The 26,397-nt window shown below is 42.3% G+C and overlaps 1 protein-coding gene and 1 long non-coding RNA gene across 9 annotated transcripts in view; one reads left to right on the forward strand and one right to left on the reverse strand.

Moving 5' to 3' along the window:
* Positions 1-2,392: 2,392 nt before the first annotated feature.
* LOC142153055 (uncharacterized) lies at positions 2,393-14,485 on the reverse strand. The gene is made up of 3 exons (XR_012691432.1): positions 14,408-14,485; positions 3,512-3,727; positions 2,393-2,498 (listed from the first exon to the last, which is right to left on the reverse strand). It is a non-coding gene; the product is annotated as an uncharacterized LOC142153055 (long non-coding RNA).
* Positions 14,038-26,397, forward strand: part of BICD1 (BICD cargo adaptor 1) — a 209,332-nt gene continuing 196,972 nt past the window's right edge. For all 8 annotated transcript variants that reach the window (XM_075210315.1, XM_075210316.1, XM_075210318.1 and 5 more), the window contains exon 1: positions 14,038-14,558. In XM_075210315.1, coding sequence (XP_075066416.1) covers positions 14,346-14,558 — 213 coding nt within the window. In that variant the 5' untranslated portion in view covers positions 14,038-14,345. The remainder of the gene's footprint in view (positions 14,559-26,397) is intronic.

Consider the following 26,397-nt stretch of genomic DNA (forward strand, 5'->3'; position numbering starts at 1 on the left):
TCAAGTCCTTTTATGGAATGAATAAAGCCTTGCACGCAACCGCACACCAAGGAACACCCATAAAAATACCAGGCACCTTCTTCACTTCTTTATCTTACTTCAATAATCTTGTTTTGCAACATGAAATGTAATTTTTGCACTGATGCACATAAGGAATGCACCCACTCTGCCCAACTTCTGCTGCTCTGTAAAAGCTGTGTGAGAGACAGTGGGAGGGGGAGAGAGAGAGAGAGGAAGAGCGAAAGAGAGAGAGAGAGGAGAGAGAGGGAGAGAGAAAGAGAGAGAGAGAGGGGAGAGATAGATAAAAAAAAGAAAGAGAGATAGGGAGAGAGAGATAGAGAGAAACAGAGAGGGAGGGAGAGAGAGAGAGGGAGGGAGAGAGGGACAGATACACAGAGAGAGAGAGAGAGAGAGAGAGAGAGAGAGAGAGAGAGAGGGAGAGAGAGGGAGCCAGAGAGAGAGAGAAAGAAAGAGGGAGGGAGAGACAGAGAGAGAGAGAGAGAGAGAGAAAGAGAGAGAGAGAGAGAGGGAGAGGGAGGGAGAGAGAGGGAGCCAGAGAGAGAGAGAAAGAAAGAGGGAGGGAGAGACAGAGAGAGAGAGAGAGAGAGAGAGAGAGAGAGAAAAAGAAAGAGGGAGGGAGAGACAGAGAGAGAGAAAGAGGGAGAGAGAGAAGGAGAAAGAAAGACAGAGAGAGGGAGAGATAGACATAGAGACATATAGAGAAAGAGAGAGAAATAACTAAAAGTCAGCAGCGTTATGCTCAGTAACCAGTGTCTCCATTAGGTTATTCAACATTGTGAGCATATATCAGCTGTAACAGCATAGTAAAATGACACTGGATTTAAGAAAACAACAACCACCTCCATTCAGGACACTGCCTCACTTCTTGGTCCATCTCTGCCCAGTGGGCAGCTAGGCCTCTTACCATTTTCAGCATAGTCTCTCTGTCTTTTCTCTATTTGTTAGAATCAGGATTATCCTGAGTTTCTGTCTAATGAAATCCAGCTCTCTAGGACACACCTTGTCCATTCCCAAATGGTCGGCTCAGCTTTCCTGCCACCTGCAGAAAAAATCATAACAGCCTCATGCTAATTCCTCTACTGAACACCCTACTGAGCTGCAGACGTCTGTGGTCACACACCTTTTCTATCTGCTGGGGTTGTAACCAGACTCCATGGCACTAGTAGGTTATAAACTAGCTCCACTTCCCATGCAACATCCACAGACCCCCATCTGCAGCTCTCAACCTCTGGATGGTCTGTCTTTAACACTCCACAAGCTTTACGCATAAGAATTCAATTAAAGCGCCTCTTTCATAAGCCACTTTTCCGAATGTGCTCTCTGTTTCTCTCTGATGTTCCTTTATGCATTCTGTTAAAATCTCCATTTGAGATAGAACTTGATTCACAATTTTCAATATTTCTTTCTCTGAAACTATCATTATGCAACTCAGCACATTGTACAGAGTCAAAATCCTTCTTGGCACAGAGGTGCTCCACAAACGTATAATCACTCTCATGCAACGTATTTTGTTTATTTCCAGTCTGCAGACTCCAGTCCTGGCTTTGTACCTCTCTACACTGAGACTGAGGTACTGACAACTTTTTCAACTTTCTTGCAAACTTCAGCCCTTTTTTTTCATGCCCATAGGTTTATCTGGACTAAAAACAATGAGCCTGAGTCATTAAGACACTCATACTGAGCGCAGCGCACACATGTGCAATGAAGCCTACACCTGGTAGTTGCGGAGGTTCCAAGTCAACAAGAAGCGTATCGTTACATACACATCTCATTAACTGTTCCAACTGTATGTGCTGATGCCCCATCCACGTCATGAAAAAATAAGATGTTCGTCAGTACGGCATTTTTCTGGTGTATCTGTGGCAGTGAACGCTACGCTTTCGAATTCCATAGGAACATCATGGGTGTATCTCTCAAATGTTGATTTGTGTATTTTTCTGACTACCCTTGTTTGTTATACAGTGGTGGTTGTAACAAAATTAAAATAAGTGTTCCTCGTTGTTATGCCACTTTGTTCACCTATACCAGCAATGGTCTCTGTGAACCCCAAAGTGTCAGCATGTCTATTGCCCTGGCACCCATGAATATGTGGTTGTTGTTTCTTCAATTGGAAAACTTTGCCACTAAGCCTGGCATTAATACGAGGTGTGCCCCTATTATACTGTACTTGGTCTCTTCCCCCATTGCCTTTTAACGTTATTTACGTAAATTAATCATAATAATATAATAATAATAATTTGTAAATCAAAACACACACACTAGCTTTTCTAACAAAACAAAAAATTTAAATTAACAAATACTAATCATAACAATAATATTAACATTTTAACAATCAATAAAACTTATTTAGTAATTTTATGAGACATTTTATTTTTTTGCTTTTTTTCTATATTTTTGGTATTTTATTTCTTCTTTTTTTAGTTCATTCAGCAGTCTTTGGCTGTGTGGTCTTGTTGTTCCCATCAACTCCTCCTCAGCTGCAAAAAAAGAAATGCCACAATTTAGTAAATGTATGATAAATATATTACGAAATACATTCATGTGCTGAAATGCTAGGTCTAGGTTCCTATTAGGGATGTGCACCGGCCACTTTTGGTGTCTCGTGTTTTGTGTTTTGGATTCGGATTTGCTTGAGGTTTTGGGTTCGGATTTGTTTCGCAAAACACCTGACGAAAGGTTTTGGTTCGAATTTAAGGTTTTGGATTCGGATTTATTTTGAAAAAAGCATAAAAAGTTCTAAAAACCAGTTTTGTGGTTTTTTTTTTCACTCCTACGCTATTATTAACCTCAATAACATTCAATAACAATCATTTCCACTAATTCCCAGTCTATTCTGAACACCTCACAATATTGTTTTTAGGCCAAAAGGTTGCACCGAGGTAGCTTGAGCACATAATGGCAAAAAAAGAGGTACAAGATGGAATTGTTCTGGGCCCTCCCTCCCACCCCTCGCGAGATTCGACGTGAGACTTGGACGACAGAGCCTCGTTTTCATTTTTTTGCCCACCGGAAATATTCGAACAGTGCTCGGATCCCGTTCGGATCTGCACTGTTCGGGTGGGCTCGGATTAGCGGAATCCGAGCCCGCTCATCTCTAGTTCCTATACATATGAGTATGCACTACGGTGTAGTGCAGAAATGGGATGTTACTACAAAATGGGTCAAAAGTTTTGTATTATGCTGAACACAGTAGTAGTAAAAACTATATAGTATTATTTTGTGTGTTTGTCTAATTTTTTTTATTATTTTCATTGCAAATGTTGCCAAGCAGAGTTTCACCCTCTAAGCTGTAGTTTTCAAGACAGCCAGCTGCACACAAGACTCTTGTCTTGTGGGGGAGTGAGTGGGGGTAGTGGGGAGCGGCAGGGGGCAGTTTCCCCATTGGGGGAACTTAGGATGGCATCTACTGTGAATGGTCTCTACTGTTGTTCATGTCAACGTCTATCTCGTTAAAAAAAAAACAACTGTATGACAATTTCCCTGTACTTACTTTCTTCCACCAGCACCTGTGGCTGCTGAGAGGGTTCAGGCTGGCTCTGGAAGAGGACTGTGGAGATAGAAAGGTGGTCTTCCCCCACCGCTGACTCCTCCTCCTGTGCCTGTTCCTGTCTCCCTGCCGGCTCCTCCTGGACCACTCCTGGCGCCTCCTGTTGTTGCACCTCGTCTTGTTAATTGGCGCGGTGGTGGCGGTAGCTGCGTTGGCATCCTGCTGGAAAGTAGGATGTGTTATATTTGTTTCATTTTTTTATTTTCTCCAACATACACAAACATGCAGAGAGTGGGAGCTTTCAATTGGAAATACCAGTCATGTTCCATAAATGAAATGGTTAACGTTTGAAACAATCAAAAATCCTGGCCATGGGACCATAAATATTATCACAAATAAAATGCATTAAATGAAGCATAATAAGCACAAGAAAGTATATAATGGTATATAATACTTGATGTATGACATGATAATCAGTTGGCAATGGACACAAAAGAGGCCTTTGCAAACATGTGTCCATGTTTTGTGTGTGGTGATCCATTTGCATATTATACTGTGTTTTGGGTGTACTTATTAGCATGTATTTGTGCCCTCAATTCTGCGAGGCGGTCGGGCTGCCTTCTCCACAGATCGCTCCATCTGCCACTGCAATTGCCCAATTGCATTCGCAGACGCCAGCGAATTGCTCGATATGCCTTCACTTTGTCTATGTTACTGACATAACGACCTGCGGGTTCAAAGCAACGGTCGAGTGCTGCAGTCAGGACCCACAGTTCTAGCTGCTCGCATGTTGTCAGAAAAGTGAGACACTTTAATATCCTGCATAGCTATTGGTTCCCAGTGCACGTCGGTGCGTCTGCACGTCATGCACGGAACCATTAGTAAGATGGCTGACTCACCTATCAATTAATTGCTCTTTCCTGCCAATGGGAGGGCCTAGCGTGCTGGCGCCTACGCAAGAGGATGCACGGGTATCCACTATAAAACTCGCACTGCATTCGATAGTCGGACCTGGCAATGTATGCATGGCTGACAAGTTCTTGCTGTTAGGAATAGTATTTGACCGGTTGATTTTGAGGTAAGTAAAATGGCCTTAGGTGTGCAGGCTTACATAGCATATAAGGAGAAGGAAAAATTTGCCTTTCCATTCTGTTCTTTAGCTTTAAATTACCTATTGCTGGATATTTGACACAAATGTTCATCCTCCATTTTGAGGTAAGTAAAATGGCCCTAAGAGTGCGCATTTTTGTATAGTGATGGACTAAACTTATTTTATTTGAATTTGTAGAGATGTCTGAACAAGAGGCAAGTCAGCCTTCCGGATCATCCTCCGTAGCGGCCAAAAATAAAACGCCAGCCACATTTCACTAATGCCGAAATCGACATTTTGGTGGAATTGGCTGTCGATAAGCTCCGCTCCGCGTCAGCTCTCAGCCGGATCCAAATCCAGAATATGGGAAGAAATTACAAATGAGGTCAATGCCGTGGCTCCAATAAGACGCAAGGTGAATGAGGTCCTGAAAAGGTAAATATGGAATCGTGAAAGAATTAGCTCTTTGTTCTTATATAAAATGTGTCAAGGTTTTGGGGATAATTTCATCCTCCTAATGTGTCTAATTTGCACACAGGTGGCAAGACTCTAAGCGTCGCCTTAAGGACAAACTGACAGAGCACAGGAGGCATGCACAAAGGACAGGCGGTGGTCCCCCGACCCAACTAGAACTCACTTCATTGGAGACCAGGGCATTGGCCTGTTTGGATGCGGAGATGGTGCAAGGTGCGGGCCGCATTGACACCAGGGGGTAAATGTATCAAGCTGAGAGTTTTTCGGCGGGTTTTAAAAAACAATCAGATTCTAGCTATCATTTATTTAGTACATTCTACAAAATGACAGCTATAATCTGATTGGTTGCTATAGGCAATTTCTCCACTTTTTAAATCCGCTGGAAAACTCTCAGCTTGATACATTTACCCTCAGATGTAGCCCACCAGTCATGGAGCCTATCACAGCTACAGGTATATATATATATATATATATATATATATATATATATATATATATATATATATATATATATATATATATAAAATTTAATTTAATATTAATTTATTTGTGGAGTGATGGTAGGAGCTATTTAATGGTGGCGCCTATTAATTTAAAGTGGGGTACTTTGACCATTTACAGCTCGGGTGGCTTGGGGGGTCTAACAATTGAATGCAGGGCTGAGATTGGGGAGAAGGAGGGCTATTTATTTATTGTATGTCAATACTAATTATTTAATGTTGGGGCTGCATAGTGAGAGAAATAGGTGCATTTATTACATGTAAATACTACTGATTTAAATTCAGGGCTGGTTGGGAGGAATTAGGTGTCTTTATTAAATGTAAATGCTTTAAATGTCAAGGCAGGCTGGGGCGAAATAGGTATATTTGTTAGATGTACAGTAAATACAAATAACTTATGTCTGTGCTTGTTAACGGAAATTAATGTATTTATTAAATGTGAATGCTACTAATTTAATGTCGGGTTTGTTTGAAGGGAGGGAGGGCTAATTATTAAACGTTGGTACCTTTTTACTTTAACGCTTTAGTTGGAGGGACCTATAGTGTTCACTCATTGTTAGCTTTTCCATACTTCATGTATCTATCCCTTTTTCCTAACAGGGCCCCATAATTCCAGGATCCAGACAATCAGCTATTGAGATTAAGATATGAGCAGCAACAGGTAATGAATGCTACAAGAACAGGTAATAAAGTGCAGGACAATCTGGCAACTGTCCTGATTTTGGTGGGGCAATCCAGATTTTGGTTGTCTGTCCTGGTTCGTCCTGATCTTGGGGGCGGGCCCCAGACTTTGTGCTACACTATGGAGCTAGCTATGACTTCCATGGGCTGGCCATGCCTCTCCACGCTATTTTATGTGCCCCTACCATTGCATTCCCCTGGTGGGCCCTTCATGCCCCAGTCCAATATCGTATCTATTCCATTGTGGTGTTATTTCCACTACTTGCTCTACACACCCCCATCCGCTCACACTATATCATCTCTCTACTACACCTACCCAGTTCTGTAACTCAGTGCAATGCAGGGCTTGGTAATGTCCCTTCCAATAGCAAGGTAGATAGTAATACTGTACAATGGGGTATGAATAAGAATGTGACTAACAATTACACTTGTCAGTGTCATGGATGGATGCACTACAATAATGAAGTGTCATATATACAACTATTATATACGTACAAATACAACATAACACAGAACTTAACACAAACACAGGCACACTCAATTTTCTTCGCATTTCTATTTTAATTTATTTTAATTCTCTCATTAACAATTTCATGCCAGGATATGACTAGGTCAAGTTTGCTGGTTATTAAAATAAGGCTCACCTCTGTGGTGCTGATTGATAGATAACGATCAATACTGTGTCCATGTTATAGAATATGTAAATATATTTCTCTGTATAAACTGTGAAACTGTGTAAGACCCTTTCAGAAAGTAGTTTTACCATGAATGATATTGGCTAAATTCCAGTAAATGGCCAACCACAAATCTGTCATTGTGCAGGTGGCTCATTAAAATGTATTGATACGTCAAGAAACCACAAGACTTATTTATCAGACCTGAAGACACTCGCATCTTGTAACATCTAAGAGTTACGTGCATATGGACTGTAGATATGTTGATATATTTTTATTACATAGAAATACATAGGGGTAGATTTACTAAAAATCATGTTTGGCGGCGGTTAGAAGCCACCGCACATCGCAAAACAAATTTCTGGTGGGTTAGTGCTCCAAACTGCCGCATTTACTTCGGGGCTGATTGAGGCTTGAATGTAAAACCGCCTGTGATGTGTGGCAGGTTTAAAAGAACTAAACTGCAAACAGTTTAGTCAAAGCCGCCAGAAAAAAGGCAGATTTTTCTTTATACCCTTTTCTGATAGGCTAGATAGCTCAAAAATGCTATTTTGCCATTCAGAATATAAGAGGTGGCACCATTAACTGATGAATTATGGGGGCAATTATTATTAATTAATTTTGGGGGCAAAATTTATTTATATTTTACTTATGGGGCAAATTTTATTTTTCATTATATTAAGGGGCAATAGTATTGTATTATAATATGGGGGCAATATGAATGTATAATTAAATCAAGGGGGCAATAATATTTGATTGCTAATGGGGGAAATAATTATTTATGATGGGGGCTCCATTTATACTGCACAAATATGGCGCTACAAGAGTCAGCATGCATGGGCGCAACTGCATACTGGCACTTATAGAGCATCCTTCCATTCATCAAACTGCCTTTTAGTAAATCTTGCCCATAGTACATATCTATAATATAAAAGCCTAGCGGCGTGTTTTAGTCTGTGTGTGGAAAAAAACTACCGGGTGACAGAGTGCTCAAGCTGCAGCGCCACCTGCTGGGCGGAGTTATATACTACACTGACCTACTAAATTCTTAGCATTATCTAATATATAAAAGTAAAAGCCTAGTGGTGTGTGTGTGTGTGTGTGTGTGTGTGTGTGTGGAAAAAACTATTTTCTCAGAAAGGGCTCATCCAATTGACCTGAAATTTGGTATACTGACATTATTTAACAAAAAAAATAGAATAGTGAAGTCAGTTAACTTCCATCATCCACCCTTCCCCCCGTGGGAGGGGTAGTAAAGGCTAAATTTACGAGTTGAGGGCTCAAACTAATTTTCGTGAGGTAATTTTACCTCATGAACACACATGTGTAGCGGTGTGTGTGTGTGTGTGGAAAAAACTATTTTCTCAGAAAGGACTCATCCAATTGACCTGAAATTTGGTATACTGACATTATTTGACAAAAAAAATAGAATAGTGAAGTCAGTTAACTTCCATCATCCCCCTTCCCCCCGTGGGAGGGGTAGTAAAGGCTAAATATACGAGTTGAGGGCTCAAACTCATTTTCGTGAGGTAATTTTACCTCATAAACACATGTGTAGCGGCGTGTGTTAGTGTGTGTGTGTATGTGTGTGTGGAAAAAACTATTTGCTCAGAAAGGGCTCATCCAATTGACCTGAAATTTGGTATACTGACATTATTTGACAAAAAAATTAGAATAGTGAAGTCTGTTAACTTTTATCATCCCCCCTTACCCCCGTGGGAGGGGTAGTAAAGGCTAAATTTACAAGTTGAGGGGTCAAACTCATTTTCGTGAGGTAATTTTACCTCATGAACACACAATAAAAAGGGTGCTTGTGTCGGGAAGTAACGCTCTTCCCCCGAGGAGGCCTGGGCTAGGCCCAAATGCATGACAAGAACCTTTTTAAGACCTTAAGTAGCTTAATTTGACTAGAATGCATGAGTATCATGCATGGGTTAACTTGTATGTATATATATATATATATATATATATATATATATATATATATATATATATATAAAATATCTTAGTGGCCACTTTATTAACTACACCATTCTGGTCCTGGGTAGGACCCAATTTTCCCCCAGCACAGCCTGAATTCTTTGTGGCGTGGGTTTAACAAGGTGCATTCTTTAGAGGTCCTGGTCCATGTTGACATGCTGATGTGTGACATTTGACATAGCGCTCTACGGCCATGGCATTGTCCGACTGAATACAAATTGGTTTTCATTTCAGGAACAACTGAGCCCTAACAAGAGCATTTGTCAGCTCTGACTCCTCACTTGCCTGAGGCCCTGAAGTTGAAGATGTAGTGTCACCGTTCCCCATCCCTAAAGGCTGGCTTCCTTCATTAGTAGGGTCCAGTCCCAGATGGAAAAGGGATGGACCTTGTTCAAGTTCTTCATTTTCAGCCACCACAGGAGGGATTGACGTGTCTGAGACGAAAGACTGAGTAAAGGTTGGACTTGGACCACTCTTTAAAAAGGTCATTCTCAAAGGTCAGAGAATGGAAGCGCATATTGTATCGCTTCAAATTTTTCCCAACATCTTCATGCACCTCAGAAACCCATGTTCTCCTGTGAACTAGCACAGATATTACTAGTGTTTGTATCGGTATGTTCCTCTCCTGAGTTAAAAAGACTCTCTGGGGTGAATTCACGTTAAAGCTATTACAGTGCGAGCAAAAAGTCAGCATTAAAACTACTGTAATAACTGTATTTACGTGCACTATTACTGTAATAGCGGTAATAGTGCACAGGCCTCGTTACTTGCCAATCGAATTCCACCTTCTGAAAGCCAGTATCGAAAAGAGGTCACAAACATTCCATACGCTGAGCTAGAATCAAGTTGAATTCTGATCATTATTATACACCCAAGAGATTCTAACAGTTGTATTGTTATTGGTAGGTGGCTGAAAAGAATTGGATAGCAGACCTTTAGTAGCAAAGTGTCCAATTAAGATATGACATTGACTCCTTTTGTCCCAGCAGCCATAAATGCCCAAACAGAAACAATTACCACTGAAGCCACCCATCTGCTTTCAGGAAGCCCAATAGAAAATAACGGATTGGGAGAAGGACCTTGGAGCCTTACAATAATTTTTACCCATGTTTCTGAAGAACAGGCCATCCAATTGTATGGAAAAACAGAAGGCAGACTTCCACTGCGACAGGGTGGGGACAAACCGTAGTCATGCTGTAGGTTTGTCAGAGGGTTGGAGGCTGGGCAGTCAGAAGTCTATACCTGCTCTCCTCTGAATGACCGACCTTGTGAAGACAAAGCTTTTTGTTCGATTGGGAAAATGAAAGAACTAAAACTTCAGTACTTTAGTCTTGGGAGTATTAACTGGAAGAAATGTGCCTTTACTACCAGTTGGGAGACTAATTATTTTGTTTAACTCCGGTCCAAAATGACACTGACCAGTAGTAGATTTTGATAAGCCGGGCAAGGGCATGTCTACTTTAGGAGTAAACTCTCACTTTGAGGTGACCTCAGACATTAAGTAGATTTTGATAAGTGGGCCAAGGACATGTCTACTTTAGGAGGAAACTCTCACTTTGCAGTGTCCTCAGACGTTAAGGAAACCTTCATGGAACTTGGAATTATTTATCAGGTTGACACCAAGGTTCCAATAACATTTTGATCAGTTGTGGAGAAGGGAAAGATATAATGAGTTTTTTCTTTCTCTTTTAAAACAGATAAATCAGGAAAAACAAAATGCCTCTGAATCATGAATATTAGGAGTATGGCGAATTGCCATGACCAAATTGTCTGCTCCCTGTCTCCTGAATGGCTCTTCTTCCATGCGAGCAGTATCATAATAATCAGTGTCTCTCAACAACTCTGCTTCCTCTTGTGAGAGCCGTGAATCAGAATCCCCTCTAATAAAACCTGAGAAGAAATATGACATGTGTGCGGTTTCCGAAGAATTTTAAGATTTAAGACACTCACGCAAGGTCTATGACTGACCTTTCTAATGTCCTAGCCCAAGATGGCTCAGAACAGGTCCCAGAAACAGGTTCCTCTGAGAAAAAAATCTCCTTGAGCGAGTACCTCAAGTTCCTCAGACCTGGGAGTGAAACACACAGATGGACTATCACAATAGCACACAGTCCTCAAAAAGCCCACTACTGTGTCATATGTGTGTGACAGACAAACAAATAGTGATCCTATACACACATTCACACAAATACACAAAAAGGAAATAACATTTCTGGTACTCAACCCTTCAGGATAGCCCTCAGTACAAACTGAGAGGACTATGGGGCCATTTATTAAATCTCATTTTCATATAAATTCCCCGAAAACAGATGTTTTTCTGGGAATTTATATGAAAATGAGGTTTAATAAATAGACGCCAATTAAAGTATTTGTCTAATCTATCAACAGTGCATCGCTGCTTTGCACTTTTTTTCGTAACACATAGCAGTCCCCATAGATGTCTATGGGGACTGCTATGTACCGCAATCTAACAATGAATGAAAATTCTTCTACACATATGGTAATGTACGCCAGCTCAGGCTGCTGTACATTACCGTTTCTGCAATTTTCTAGCACTGTTCAGCACTGCTCCGAAGAGCAGAGCATTACAGCGCATGTGTGGAGGGATCACATGATCCCTCCCTGTCACACAGCGCATGTGCGGAGGGATCACATGATCCCTCCCTGTCACACAGCGCATGTGCGGAGGGATCACATGATCCCTCCCTGTCACACAGCGCATGTTTGGAGGGATCACATGATCCCTCCCTGTCACACAGCGCATGTGTGGTGGGATCACATGATCTCTCCCTGTCACACAGCGCATGTGCGGTGGGATCACATGATCTCTCCCTGTCACACTCCGCTGTCTGCAACACTAAAGTGCAGGGAAGTTGTCAGAGGGAGCAGGCGCACAAGGCTTCTATGGATCGCACAGCAGCTTCGGGAACGAAGAGGCAGTGATAAGGTAAGTTTTTAACCTCACAGGAACAGCAGTTTTTCGTGACTGCTGCTCCTGTGGAGATTTTTTAATAAATATGAGAAATACGATAAGGATTGAACACTATTTTTCGATTTTTTGCAGTGCTTGTTAAATATGCCCCTCAAGGAGAGGAGCTATTTCTCAGAGAAGCCTTGTCCATTACAGTAGCAGCTGGTATCTAACCTGCTGTTATATTGTAAGTACTGTGGGAGTGTGCTGAGTGGAGAAAGCATTACCACCTGCTTATGATATGTGCAGGAGGAGATTAGCGTTTCCTACTGTTTTTGAAACCGTTATGCTTTTCTCTGCTGGAGGAAGCGTTAAATGAAGTTTGTTTTAATCTGAGAAGGCCTTGAATCCAATGTTATTATTATTGTACCACGCTCACACTAGTGTCCACTCCACACCATGGCTGTGTTAAAGACCCTTGTATTCGTGAGGAGGGGGATCATCTGGAATTAATTGCCCATACTCACAGCTAGCCGGGGCAACAAGGACCTCAGGTATTTGTAGCTAATGTCACCAGGGAAACCCCTCACAGAATGAATAACAGTGAGCGAGGGCAAAGCACATCTGTATGTACCAAATGACATCTATTATCACACACACACACACACACATATATATCTATAATATAAAAGCCTAGCGGCGTGTGTTAGTCTGTGTGTGAAAAAAAAAACAACAAGCTGCAGCGCCACCTGCTGGGCGGAGTTATACACTGACCTACTAAATTCTTAGCATTATCTAATATACAAAAGTAAAAGCCTAGCGGCGTGTGTTAGTGTGTGTGTGTGTGTGTGGAAAAAACTATTTTCTCAGAAAGGGCTCATCCAATTCACCTGAAATTTGGTATACTGACATTATTTGACAAAAAAATTAGAATAGTGAAGACAGTTAACTTCCATCATCCCCCCTTCCCCCGTGGGAGGGGTAGTAAATGCTAAATTTACGAGTTGAGGGCTCAAACTCATTTTCGTGAGGTAATTTTACCTCATGAACACACATTAAAAAGGGCGATTGCATCGGGAAGTAACGCTCTTCCCCTGAGGAGGCCTGGGCTAGGCCCAAATGCATGACAAGAACCTTTTTAAGACCTTAAGTAGCTTGATTTGACTAGAATGCATGAGTATCATGCACGGGTTAACTTGTATATATATATATATATAAACAGTATGTATGGGAGCCTCTGCAATTTGAATTAGGCCTTATCCTTGGCCTCTGAAGTTGTGCCAGGAAGCAGTGACCGTTGCTTGCTTTCCAGGACTGTTCATGGTGCAGTCCTACCTGGGCTGAATGCAACTTTTAATCTTTTTCTTAACTGAAGCTAAGGGGTATATTTACTAAACTGTGGGTTTGAAACATTGGAGATGTTGCCTATAGCAACCAATCAGATTCTAGCTGTCATTTTGTAGAATGCACCAAGTAAATGATAACTAGAATATGATTGGTTGCTATGGGCAAGATCTCCACTTTTTCAAACCCGCAATTTAGTAAATCTATATTCATATCAATGAACCTGTGATCTTTACTGAAACTATTACTGTATTTATTGCTTCATTGGAACTCTGATCTATGAATATGAGCAGCTTAATACAGTAATGTACGGAATGTGTTAAAAAAAAAAAGGAAAAGTATTTTAGAAGTCTTTTGTATGCTCATGGAAATTGGTAGTTTTATCTATCTATCTATCCCATATATATATATATATATATATATATATATATATATATATATATATATATATATATATATATATCTGTGTTATATCTATCTGTCCATATTTCTCATATCTATCTTGTCTGACTACACAAATAAGGAAGATGATGACACTCTACACAGGATATTAATAATAATGTACATATACACAGGATTAATTACTATGTCTATACCATAACAAATTCCATTTCTATGTAATTTATATACGATTTACTTTTACTATAGATATATACCGTCTACATCTATCTAGCTCGTTGCTTATTCCAGGCTGCCTGCAACATTTACTCTACTACCGATGCCCCATGCTCCCTGAGTCACCCCCGTGCCCTGACATGTGCCCTGCCGGCGGGCACTGTTGTGGATGCCCGCTCCTGGCAGACTGCATCATTTTGCAGCCTTCAGCAGGGGGGGAGCAGGTGGAAAGTTCACACTGCAGTGCCGCTACCCTGGAGAGATGGCGCTCCCTCCTCCTTATCCTCCTGGCTATGAATAAGCAGAAAAGCGGAGGATTGCACAGCAGCGGTGCTAACAGGGCACCGTGCTGGTAAGGGGCACAGGACTCTGGAGGGCATGGTGGGACAGGCTTCTGCGCCTGTGCTTGGTATGATGCTGCAAATCTGTGTGTGATACCCACACACCAGCCTCCCACCTCATCTCTGCTCATCCCCCCCATCCCCTCTCTCTCTCTCTCTCTCTCTCTCTTCTCCTCTCCCCTCCCCACCCATCTGTCCATCCAGTCTCACTCCCAGGACAAGGGACTATGGCTGCTGAGGAGGTACTGCAGACTGTGGAGGATTACAAGGCTGAGATTGAGAGACTGACCAAGGAGCTGAGTGAAACCACCCAGGAAAAGATCCAGGCTGCAGAGTATGGGCTGGTGGTCCTGGAAGAGAAGCTCTCCTTAAAGCAGCAGTATGATGAACTGGAGGCTGAGTATGATACCCTCAAGCAGGAGCTGGAGCAACTCAAGGAGGTTAGTCCCTGGCTCTGGTGCTGCTGTCTGTGTGGTGGGGCCGGGGGTGGAGATCTTAGAGGGCAGTGACTCTGATAAGGATGCTGAGGAGTAGGGTGTGACATGGATGGGTGAGATTCCAAGGATATTTGCAGAGGATGTGTGGGTTTCCTGGCTAAAATATTTGGACCATGCCTGAGAGAAGACTCCTTTTTTTTGCTGAGTATAACCTGACCTCTCCTGATGCAGTTTGTTGATAGGGAAGCTACTGATACAGTGTAACATGACCTTACCCCTCTTTGACCTGTGCTTTGTGTACTGTGCATACACAGGTCCAGCTATTGCCCCTTCTGTTCACAGGCAAAGTACAGACTTTCCAGTAGAGCCCCCTGCACTTGTCACAGGAGGAGAGGAGGAGGAGGAGAGGAGGGGGTCCTGTCAGTCTGCAGCTGTAGGAAGTGCTGGCTGAGATCACACAACCATTGTTAGGCTTTGGTGCCTTTACTTAGTCTAGTATTAAGCAATCAATGAGACAAAACCGGCAACAATAACATAGCCCTCCCTCCCACTCCCACACATACATATGTATTAACTTCGGCTGTCACCAGCTGTCCCATATATTAAAGAACAGTTATATTAACTATTGTATTACCAGTGAGAATAATCATTAGTGCTGTAATCAATTTAGTACTACAGATTAATCTCATGTCTATCCATCTATCTATCCATCTATTTATCTATCTATCTATCTATCTATCTATCTATCTATCTATCTATCTATCTATCTATACTATCTAATTTGGATGGGTTGTACTTCTGCTGTGCTTTGAAGTTTTAATGCACATTTCAGCCCTCTGGCAGAGGAAGGGTTAATCCCAGTCCTTCCCGTTGTGTGACATAATGCCCACGGCAGTTTTGCATGGCACAGGCGTGTGACAGAGACAAGGGCTACAGCCGGAGGCAGAGGGGCTGAGTAGCTGCAGGCCTGGCCTGTCTGCTATTTGCACTGTCAGCTTCTGCACTGTCCAAACTGCAGCTAGTTAGGATTTATCTCCCACATGCTTATCCATACATGTCCTGCTGGCTTCCGGTACGTCTCCGCCGGCACCTTTGGGTCATGCATGTGAGAACCATGCTGAGTATAACGAAGAGGACAAGGGTCCTGGAGTATGGGTCTGGCTCTTGCTATTGGGGCCTTGTCTTTATGGTTAGTGTGCTTCTGTGTTCTCTCTGTGCGCAAGGCCTTAGTCGTAACAGTAATCATTTTGTTCTTCTGCTGGTGTGTTGTTATTTATTACAGGCCTTTGTGTGTGTCTATAAGAGCTTTTATATTCAGATATGAGGGTTGACATTACTCGGTCAGCGTATGTAACCAGCCATGGATGAGACTTGAGTTTGGAAGTAGATGCAGCTGCCTAGGTGCAGGAGACTTGGCGACTCCAATGCTGGAAATACAATTCTCTTCTCCTGCTTTTCCATGTTACTTCTGGTTACACAATAACAAGGCACAGCCGCTGTGTGATGGCATCTCGTGGGAGTAGCTGCGCAGTTGGGCATCTTTGCTTTGGATCCCCGAAACATCTTGTTCTGCCGTGGGCAAACACCTATACTTTTGAACTTGGCCATAATGAACTGTGGTCAAACACTTCCCTTCTTCATTACCAAATCCAACATATAGATAAGAATTATTTGTGTATTTAATGTAACAGGCGGTATGATAAGAACACACTGACCCAGTGCGCAGTGATGTTCTCTGTCATTGTATTCTGTATTGTATTCAGTTGGATATTTTAGCCCCTTAATGACCGGGTTTTAAACCTCTGTGTTAGTTCCCTTCGCAGCTGTTTTGTTTCCTAGGAAAAATAGTGTCACTGCTGCTAATACTGGAGTGGATTTGGCTGGGACAGTGGGTAAACTGATGAGTGACCTCAGTCTGTGGGATCAGCTGGAGGTCACTCGTATTGTGTCTGTGAGCCGGGATAACCAGGGTCCTACAATCCTGCATCACAACACAGTTGTCAGACCTAGATCAGGACTCTTTGGGGTCCTAGCAGAAGCACTATTTGCATTCACAAATTTCTGTCCCCGACTTTGTTAAGTGGCTGCCATAATATTCTCCAGGGGATGTCAGGGTGTCCTTCCTCAATCAGCGGCTTTCCGGGGCTCATCCCGGCACACTTTACAATTTATTTAGGCTCCCTAGCATGGAGACAGTAGTGGGACTACGGAGCTACAGGCCCAGGAGGAGCAATGAGGCCCCTGCTCCATAGGCAAGCCGAGGGGGGGGGGGGGGGAGGAGGGGGGTTTCCTAGTGCCTGGAAACCCCCATGAGGCACTGTATAATTGAGGTGGCTAGACCCTGCTCCAGCTTCACACAGCTCTGCTTGAGAAAGGAGAGCTGTGTGCACCTAACAGTAGTGCACCCAGCATTGCCCATGTATATTATAGGGATACGAAGAGTTGGAGAGCAGCCAAGCACTGTCTAAAATTATAGCCACGCCCCCATGCATGCTGGTCACGCCCACTGGTGGCGTGGTGTGGAAACCCCCCTCTACAAAACCTGCGTTTGCCCCTGATGCTCTGCTATTCAGAGCATGCACAGATGAGAAGAATGTGGGCCTATGCAGGATTGGACCAAAATCACTGGGCCTCTACTTTTTCTAAGTAACCTGAGAAAGCCGTGTTCTGTCCCTGCATGGAGACTATTGCAAGTAGGCATCCAACGTTGACCCGTCCTGTTCAGTTCCCCCTTGGTTACTGTTTTGCCAGGTCTGGAGCCTTATGTCTCCGTTGTGTTGAATGGACATCCCTTCCTCAGTATTATTATTATTATTATTATTTATAAACAAGCCCTTTAACCTACTACGGGCAGCACGGTGGCTCAGTGGTTAGCACTTCTGCCTCACAGCACTGGGGTCATGAGTTCAATTCCCAACCATGGCCTTGTCTGTGTGGAGTTTGTATGTTCTCCCCGTGTCTGCGTAGGTTTCCTCCGGGTGCTCTGGTTTCCTCCCACACTCCAAAAACATACTGGTAGGTTAATTGACTGCTAACAAAATTGACCCTAGTCTGTGTGTGTGTGTTAGGGAATTTAGACTGTAAGCCCCAATGGGGCAGGGACTGATGTGAGTGAGTTCTCTGTACAGCGCTGCGGAATTAGTGGCACTATATAAATAGATGATAATAATAATAATAATAATACTAGTATGTTTTTGAACTGTGGTAGGAAGCCGAAGTACCATGCAAACACGGGGAGAACATACACACTCCACACAGATAGAGCCTTGGTTGCAATTGAAGTACACATATATGTATATATAGAATAATGCACCTTTACTGACAAGTTTATGGATATTGGAAGGCATCGAGAATTGCTAACACCATAACAAGGCGTGAGGGTGCTGACAGAAGTGGTTTTATACAGGTTATGGAAATGATTCCTGTTATAATACACAAGTCACATGAATGTATGTAAAATATATCCTTATATTTGCTTACTACTGATGTCATCACTTATATTTGGAGAGTGGTGATGGAACTCCCAATGTAATATAATTCCTAATTAGACAGTCGTGCTAACACTTGTATCACTTGTCTCATTGTTAAAGTGTTCCATGATGGAATGTATAGTCTGGATATAAGCCTGATACAAACAACTTGTTTTAAATTGATTATCTCACATCACTCGCGGCTCCTAGACTTCTCCCGCGCTGCTCCACACCTTTGAAACTCACTCCCACTCCCCCATCCATTCAGGCTATTCACTAGTCTCCAAGGCTTCTCCCTCTCCTCTAGATCATAAGCTGTTATGGGCAGGGTCCTTTTTCCTTGTGTTATTCTCTTGTTTTCCTGCTTACACTCTCCTGTCCACCTGCGCTCCCATGTCAGACACCTTCTGCCTGGTCTCTTAGGCTCCGCCTACAGCGTCTCTCGCCCTGCTTGTTGCGCCCATGCTCTTGGACACAGACTTGCTTTGCGCAGGTAGCCCTGTTTTGTTCCCTGCCCTCCTCTGAATTCCCCTCATTACTGTTTATTCCTTGTGTAATTTGTGGTTGTTTTTCTCTACCCCCCATTGTACGGCGCTGCAGAACCTTTCTGGCGCCTTATAAATAAATGATAATATACTGATAATAAATTGAAGTTTGTGTATTATAAAAGTAGAACGTAACCCATTACTGTACTATAAAAACTGCTCGCTGGCTTTCAGTATCACTATATATTATTGTAGGGTGTACATTTTTCTAATTATTTATTATGTTTATATGATATAATTGTTATAGTTAGCCCTTATTACATGCATGTTTTCCTGCTGAACACAGAAGCGGTGATCTCAGAGCTCGCTGATTATAAACAATGACCGTTTAGATATTATTTACTAGTGTTTATAAATACATTAGCATCGATTGTGTATTAGATATAATAATAATATTATTAATAAATTCAAGGTGGTGTAAAAGAAGATACTGTATTTTTTTATTAGCTTCCATAATTTATTAAAGGCCGATATAGTCTGCAGCGCTGTTCAACAAGCAGAAGTGATAAAAATATATTGATAATATACAGTGATAGATAGGTGAGAGGGCAAGGCCACAAGAGCTTACAATCTAAAGAAAGGTTCAAGCAAGATATAAAATAGCTGTGCTTGATTTTTACAGTGATGTGTCCATGTCTATACTGATAAAGTTGAAGACTGTCAAGAGATAAAAGGGTAAATTCACTTATAGAACTCGGAACCTTTGCAACCAGTCTGTCCATCCCACTCCTGTAGAGCCCAATAGAAGTGAGTATCCCTCTGTGGCGAACATTAAGAACGATCGGTTGACAGCAGCTTCTGGTTCTAATTAGGGTGGTGGTGAACGTAGGAACCCGCCTCCACCAACCCTATTTGCAAATATTATAACCTAAAACAGTTGCACAGTGGTTAGCATTGTCTTATGACAGCACTGAGGCAGATTCCGACCAGGACACTATCTGTGTGGAGTTTGTATATTCTCCTTGTGTTCACGGGGGGACGCTCTGTTTTATCCCATATTCCAAAGCAGTCATTGTTGTCAATGATTAAACATTCTCTGAATTAACTCGCTAATAATAATAAATGAACTATCTAGTCAACTTCTAAGTGAGCAAATACAGAAATTCAGTATTTTGGGGAGATAATGTGGGATATCATTAAAACTGTGTGATTAAACATCAAATACACACTTAAAAGTTTCCATACCTTGAGAGGAGTCATGTATATATATATATATATATATATATATATATACACAGAGAGAGAGAGAGAGAGAGGGGCTGAGATGCATTTGCCTCTGCATTGCCATCGTATACCTCTCAACTGTCCCGATATTGGCGGGAAATCCCGGTTCATGGACCACAAAATGGGTGGAGCTTACATTGAAGTGGGAGGAGTTTTGTCTAAAAGAAAGTGTCCGTTTCTGGGTGGATTGGGGTGGGGTTTTGGTGGATAACCTATTTAACCCTTTAATATGTTACTATAACTGAATAGCGTGTTGATATAAGCAGCTCTGAGGAGAATGGATTATAGTACTAATCTGCTAACTTCCTAAATCAGTATTTTACTGTAATGCTGAATTATGACTCCAGCAGACAGTTCCTGGAACTAGGAGCATGAATAGGTGCCTGATAAGGGGCTTTCTGCTAGCGGCTCCGGGAGCTGCAAGCAAAAAATCAGCGTTGAAATTACCATAATAACGATAATAGTGCACGGGCGGTAAAAAGTAACACGGCCAATTGAATTCCCCTTAAATCTGCTCTGTGTTGATTGACAGCACATAATTTAAAGGCACATTCACACGGCTACACCAGTAATACTATTAACACAGGATTGTAAAATGTCTGTTCTTAAGATAAACCGGACCATAGGAAAAGCCACCATTAACACTCCTGCGTATATAAGCACATATAAAATAAATACATTTTAGGCCACTATTAGGCTGGGAGTTGTAATTAAAGGGCCACTAAAAGTAACGTACATGTTGAACCTATGTGACAATGCATCTTGTAACTAACAAATCTATTGGGCATATTTATTATTGAGAGCCCCATTGCAGTGATAACTCTGTTTTTTTTATCGCCACTTTTAAAAGCCTCAATTGACTGCTAGGGCTAGATTTACTAAACTGCGGGTTTGAATGAGTGGAGATGTTGCCTATAGCAACCGATCAGATGCTAGCTGTCATTTATTTAGTGCATTCTACAATATGACAGCTAGAATCTGATTGGTTGCTATAGGCAACATCTCCACTTTTTCAAAAAGTGGTTTAGTAAATATACCCCCTAAAGTTTTGCTTTGCAGTAACTATAGCTGTGTATTAAGTTGTGTTTTACATTTATTTGGGTCCAGAATTGTGTCTTTGAATGAAGCATAAAGTCTGGTTGTGGTAGAGAACAATCATCTGTGACCAGCATTTGCTGGTTGTAATTCTCATATACTCTTACTATATATGCATGGACAACCGTACGGTATCTTGTATCAGCTAAGATATATTTATGTACTGAAAGGACGACTAAACCTAACATACCTGTTGCCTTATGTAAAGAGTTACCAATAATGTTGGAGCTGAAATTGGTGATACAAGGGAACCTACTGAAAGCTGAGCTCAGCTACTTGTGTTATATACTACTAACATGTTGTGGGTTCCCCTAAGTTCATGACAAACCATCTATAACTCTAAATTGTAAGAACAGTTCTTCTCGGAAATTGCAGTTGGCCACTCATTTTGGTATTTATAAATTTGCACTGCTCTAGTGTAAATCATCACCTGCTTGCTCTCCCAGAATTTCTGGGAGGCCTCGGAAACTTCGGGTATTTCTCCATTAGTAGATACTGCCCTTGATCCTGTCGGAGGCGGAGCTTAATGACGCTTTTCACATGACTCTGGGCATGACATCAGAGGGCATGATGCAATCACCACCCCACTCCGGCACTGCCACCTGACCTCCCCTCCCAGAGATCCAGGGGTGGGGGGAGGTTATAAAAGTTGTCAGGTATGCCTGAGATATTGTAGACCCAAAGGTGGTAAGTCCCTCTTAGTGCGCAACATGTATATTATACATTGATAAACTGTGGTTCATATATGGTAAATGTACCCTGTGACATTGTAACATTGACTTTAAAAGAACTATCTGTAATGCCTAATATTAGATGAGGACACTGACTTATCTATATTGCATTCAATAAACATGTTTTTTAGGCTGGGTACACACTATACAAAATTGCGATACCCTTAACGATTTTACCAACAATTAAAGAAAACAAAAGTCCCGATCAGCAGCCGATTCATGTGTACACACTAAACATATTTTACACAATTTAGTTTCAGATCTGTGATCTTCATCTGTCATAACCATCTGCTGAAAAGATTATGACTGCACACTCCATAGCGATCTATGGAGACGGGTGGGGGACGGAATAATGATGGTGATTATTCCGACAAGACTTACCCCGACGTCTTGACAACGAAGAGCTCCTTCCCGACCAGGCTCCAGGACGACTGATGTGCCAACTGACTGGAAGCAATCGCGATGAATGAAGAAGCCGGCGCGACTTGATGACGTTACTGGCGATCGCAACGTTGTTATCGGTGCTGTTAAGGGGGTATTGTAAGTATGCGGGCATGGACAATGTACAACGCTTTGTAAAATACATTGTTCTTGGTCGCATACTTACATTGCCCCTTAACAGCACCGATAACAGAGTCGCGGTTGGCAGTGACGTCATCAAGTCGGGCCGGCTTCTTCATTCATCGCGATTGCTTCCAGTCAGTTGGCACATCAGTCGTCCTGGAGCCTGGTGGGGAAGGAGCTCTTCGTTGTCAAGACGTCGGGGTAAGTCTTGTCGGAATGGCCAAACGCCACGATTTCCCGGTGAATCGCGGCATTTTGGACCTAATTCTGCCCACTTCACTAGGAAGTGGGCAGATGCGGGAGATTGCCACACCCTCCCGGATGTCCGTGAGACTCAAGCAAAATACGGGAGTCTCCCGGACATTCCGGGAGAGTTGTCAAGTGTGAAATAAGGACAATGGGTTCTCTAGCCCTAGACAAATGCACCTAAAATTACAATTTAGTATTTGCTAAGATGATTAGTTTATTCCTGTAGATTATGGGCTATACCAGTGGTTCCCAAACTGTGCGTCTAGGCTCCCTGGGGTGCCTTGGAGACCTCACAGGGGTGCCTCGGCCAGGGCCAGTGGTATGCAAAGTGGGGGGACTACTTGGTAATTATTTTGGCTTAGGGGTGCCTTGAAAAAACTTTGGCGACCCTAAGGGTGCCTTGAACTGAAAAAGTTTGGAATCCACTGGGCTATACTGATGTGATGTGACCTACAAAAATTAATAATGATGACTCTCTTGTACCTGAAGCTGCAGTCAGACTGGACATACTGGAGATTAATAATTCATTGCTCTCCCTCTATACTGGAATGGGGAAAATGATAAGCAGAGATGCAGAGTGCAGTAATTTAATGCTGTCATAAAATATTCATGCTCGGACCTTCTGTATGTCTTCATTACAAGGTATAGCTGTAATAATGACATTTCAGAAATTCTTCCATATGCAGGAGAGAGAGAGAGAGAGAGAGAGAGAAAAAACGAGCTGGGTAAAATTTCAGTCATGTCTAAAATAAACCACTTACTCAATTATTGGAGATATGGAGCTTCTTCTAATAGGGCATTTGGCACAAAGTGCTTCTGACAACAATTACTGCATAAGCACCGTGGCAGAGAGCATCAATTATAGTACTTGATGCAGGAATCAGACAGATAATGTATGATATACGGTAATCCAGAGGTTGTGTGGTCCCTGCGCTTTGAAAATGGAATTTAGAAACTGTCTGGAGGGCGTTTTCTGCTCCACCCAAGGGCAAACTTGCTGGGCTTTTGGACATCCCCTTGCTAGGCTGGGTACACACTACACTGTTTTCAGACGATTATCGGGCCAGTCAAAGGAAAAATGACCGGTCATCACAATATCGTATTTGTGTGTACGCTGCAGCAATGAACAATGTCGTTCCAATTCTGCAGTGTGTAAGCACTCAGGACCAGCAGTGTCCATAGTTCTCTATGGAGTGTGCAGAGTCACAATCTTTTCAGCTGGTGGTTATGACAGATGAAGAGCACAGATCTGAAGGTAAACCTCGTAAAATGTGTACAGTGTGTACACGTGAATCTGAATGCTGATCGGGACTTTTTTTTTCTCTGACGCTGGTAAAATCCTTAAAGTTGTGGCATCGGGAGAAATTTTGAGTACCGGGTACCCAGCCTTAAGGTTCCCAGTATGAATACAACAGAAAATATTGGTAGTTACTGCAAACAGAGTGTCTTTATTTTGAACACAGGCCACACAGGTAATATCAAAGTGCAGTCAATGTTAATATAGGTATTACAAGTTCATAGGCACAACAGGTAATGCGGGTAAGATGTGTTGCTGAACTCAGAGTCAAACAGGCAGAGGTTAATACAGAATACTCTGTGACTTGTCTGATTGTGTGAACAGCTCACAGTAGCAGGTAGTGAGCAACCAGAATGTATTTGGCAGAATCAGTTCTCAATATAAAAGCACACTAGATCAAACAGGAACTGAAGACTTATGTAATGCTGGTATCCGGTTATAACAGGGAGTGCAGGCACAGAGAGACTGGAGTACCTGGTTAGTCAGTGGAGCCGGAGATACTGGTGTCCAGGTTAAGCTGGGAAGCTGAAGATTCTGGTTTTCCAAGTTTGACAGGTGATTGCAGGTTTTGGATGTCTGGATTGTCAGATAAGGCTGAGAAGCTGGAGAATCTGGTTTTCCAAGTTAGAATATGGGCTGCAGATATTGGTTGTCTGGATTACTGAGAAGCTGGAGACTCTGGTTTTTCAAGTTAGCAAAAGCAGAGTCAGGTAAGCCAGGGTCAGAAGCCGGGAGATCCACAAACAAAACAGTGGAACACACAAAAGTCAGATAATCGGGAGAACAACAGGTACTGACAGGGACCAGAAGCAGCAAACAATTGGTGAACTGCAAGGAGCAATGTTTGGGGCAGGTATATAAGAACAGGTGCAGGTCATGATCAGGGAAGAAGGTTAATTCCTGCAGGTGAGGTGGAAATATCCAGGGGCAAAACTGCAGCACTTCTGGAGCATAGAGGCAAATTAGGATCAGATTCCTAACACCCCTCATCATGCCCCTCTCCTGCGCAATGGCACCATAGTCCATTTATAGTCGTGAAGTGGGGGATGAGGGTATGATGATGCAAGTTGAGTGATCAAGGTCCTTCCCTCTTTGCAAGAAGGACAGGCGGGGTTCCAGGAGGTTGGAATACTCTCCTGGGAGTCCGTGAGAACACCCCAAACTTGGGAATCTCCCAAACGTTCCAGGACAGTAGACAAAAATGCCAAAGTAAGAACAAAGCCGGGAATATTAATCAGCGTACTAAGTAAAAGTTCAAAATTGCATGTGCAAACCTATACAGTAATGTCATCTGTGGGTGGAAAACCCCATTACAAAAATAACATCACACAATATAAATAGATGCAGTTTTGGGTGGGGCTTAATGGGTTAAAAATAATAATTTTATACTCGTATGCGCTGCTCGCCATTATCCTCCTGTTTCGTAACTGTAATGCTCCCACGCCACACTCTATTACAGGCTGAGCAGTTGTCGAAGCCCCGCCCCATTAGTTTACAATTCCGAGGAATGAAGATCCCGGCAGGCTACAATGAAGTCACTTTGAAGGGCCACACTATGATTTGTGCTGTTAATGTGGTAATTTAAGGAGGCGCCGGCTGTACAATGTTGTTTAGAAAGCCTAGTACATTGTACAGCCGGCGCCTCCTTAAATTACCACATAAACAGCACAAATCATAGTGTGGCCCTTCAAAGTGACTTTATTGTAGCCTGCCGGGATCTTCATTCCTTGGAATTGTTTGACATCTTGTTTTTGAAGCTGTTGCTATTTGCACTGTGTCAGGAATTACAGCTTCGATCTCATCATGTCGGGGTATCCGACGTTGGAGTTTCCATCATCGGTGCAAGGTACCCAACCCGTTCCGTGGAGACACATCGCGGCGGAGATTTTACTAAAATTTCCACTCATTTTTCTGTCGCGATTCAAAGTCATGCCAGGGAAAATGAGCGACTAATTGAATCTGCCCTTTTGAAGGAAACACAGATAAATAATTCCTCAGACTGAACTATTTTGAGGTCTACTTAGACTGCACTGGTCGGCAGGGAAATGCACAGCAAGCAAATATCAACATGTCTATGGCTCTCTTGTTATTTTTGGAACTACAAGTCCCAGCATGCCTAGTGGGCGTGGAACTTGAGGCCCTACAACAACTGGACTTGCAGATGTTACCTACTTCTGTTTAGAGTCATGTTTTCCCTTTGACTGCAGTAGACACAACCAAATGATGGCAAGATGTAGGCAATAAAAAAAATATTTAAAAATGTATTTTTGGTTTTGTAACTCGCTTTTAAACAATGCCGTGTTAAAATGCTGTTTCTAACCTCGCCCTGTTATCTGCATTATGACAATGTATTTCTCGCCCTCAAATTCTCTGCTGTTTTATCATCTTTACGGAGCCATTAAGTGACCGCTACATGAAATATGTATGAATACTGTATTGCTCCTTTTATTTTAATTATTTATTAACCATCACGTTGACATACACAACTATAGTCTGCTTGCCCCTAATGTGTTTCTGTTGTTTGATTCATTTTTAATCTAAATACCTATATGATTAGGTTTATCACTGGGGAAGGCTATACAATGCATATTGATAACTACGTTTAAAAATAGTATATGATAGTATATGATTGAGAAGCTTGCCTGCAGTATAACTTATATAATGTGT

Source organism: Mixophyes fleayi, chromosome 4 (assembly GCF_038048845.1).
Source record: "Mixophyes fleayi isolate aMixFle1 chromosome 4, aMixFle1.hap1, whole genome shotgun sequence".
Lineage (NCBI taxonomy): Eukaryota > Metazoa > Chordata > Amphibia > Anura > Limnodynastidae > Mixophyes > Mixophyes fleayi.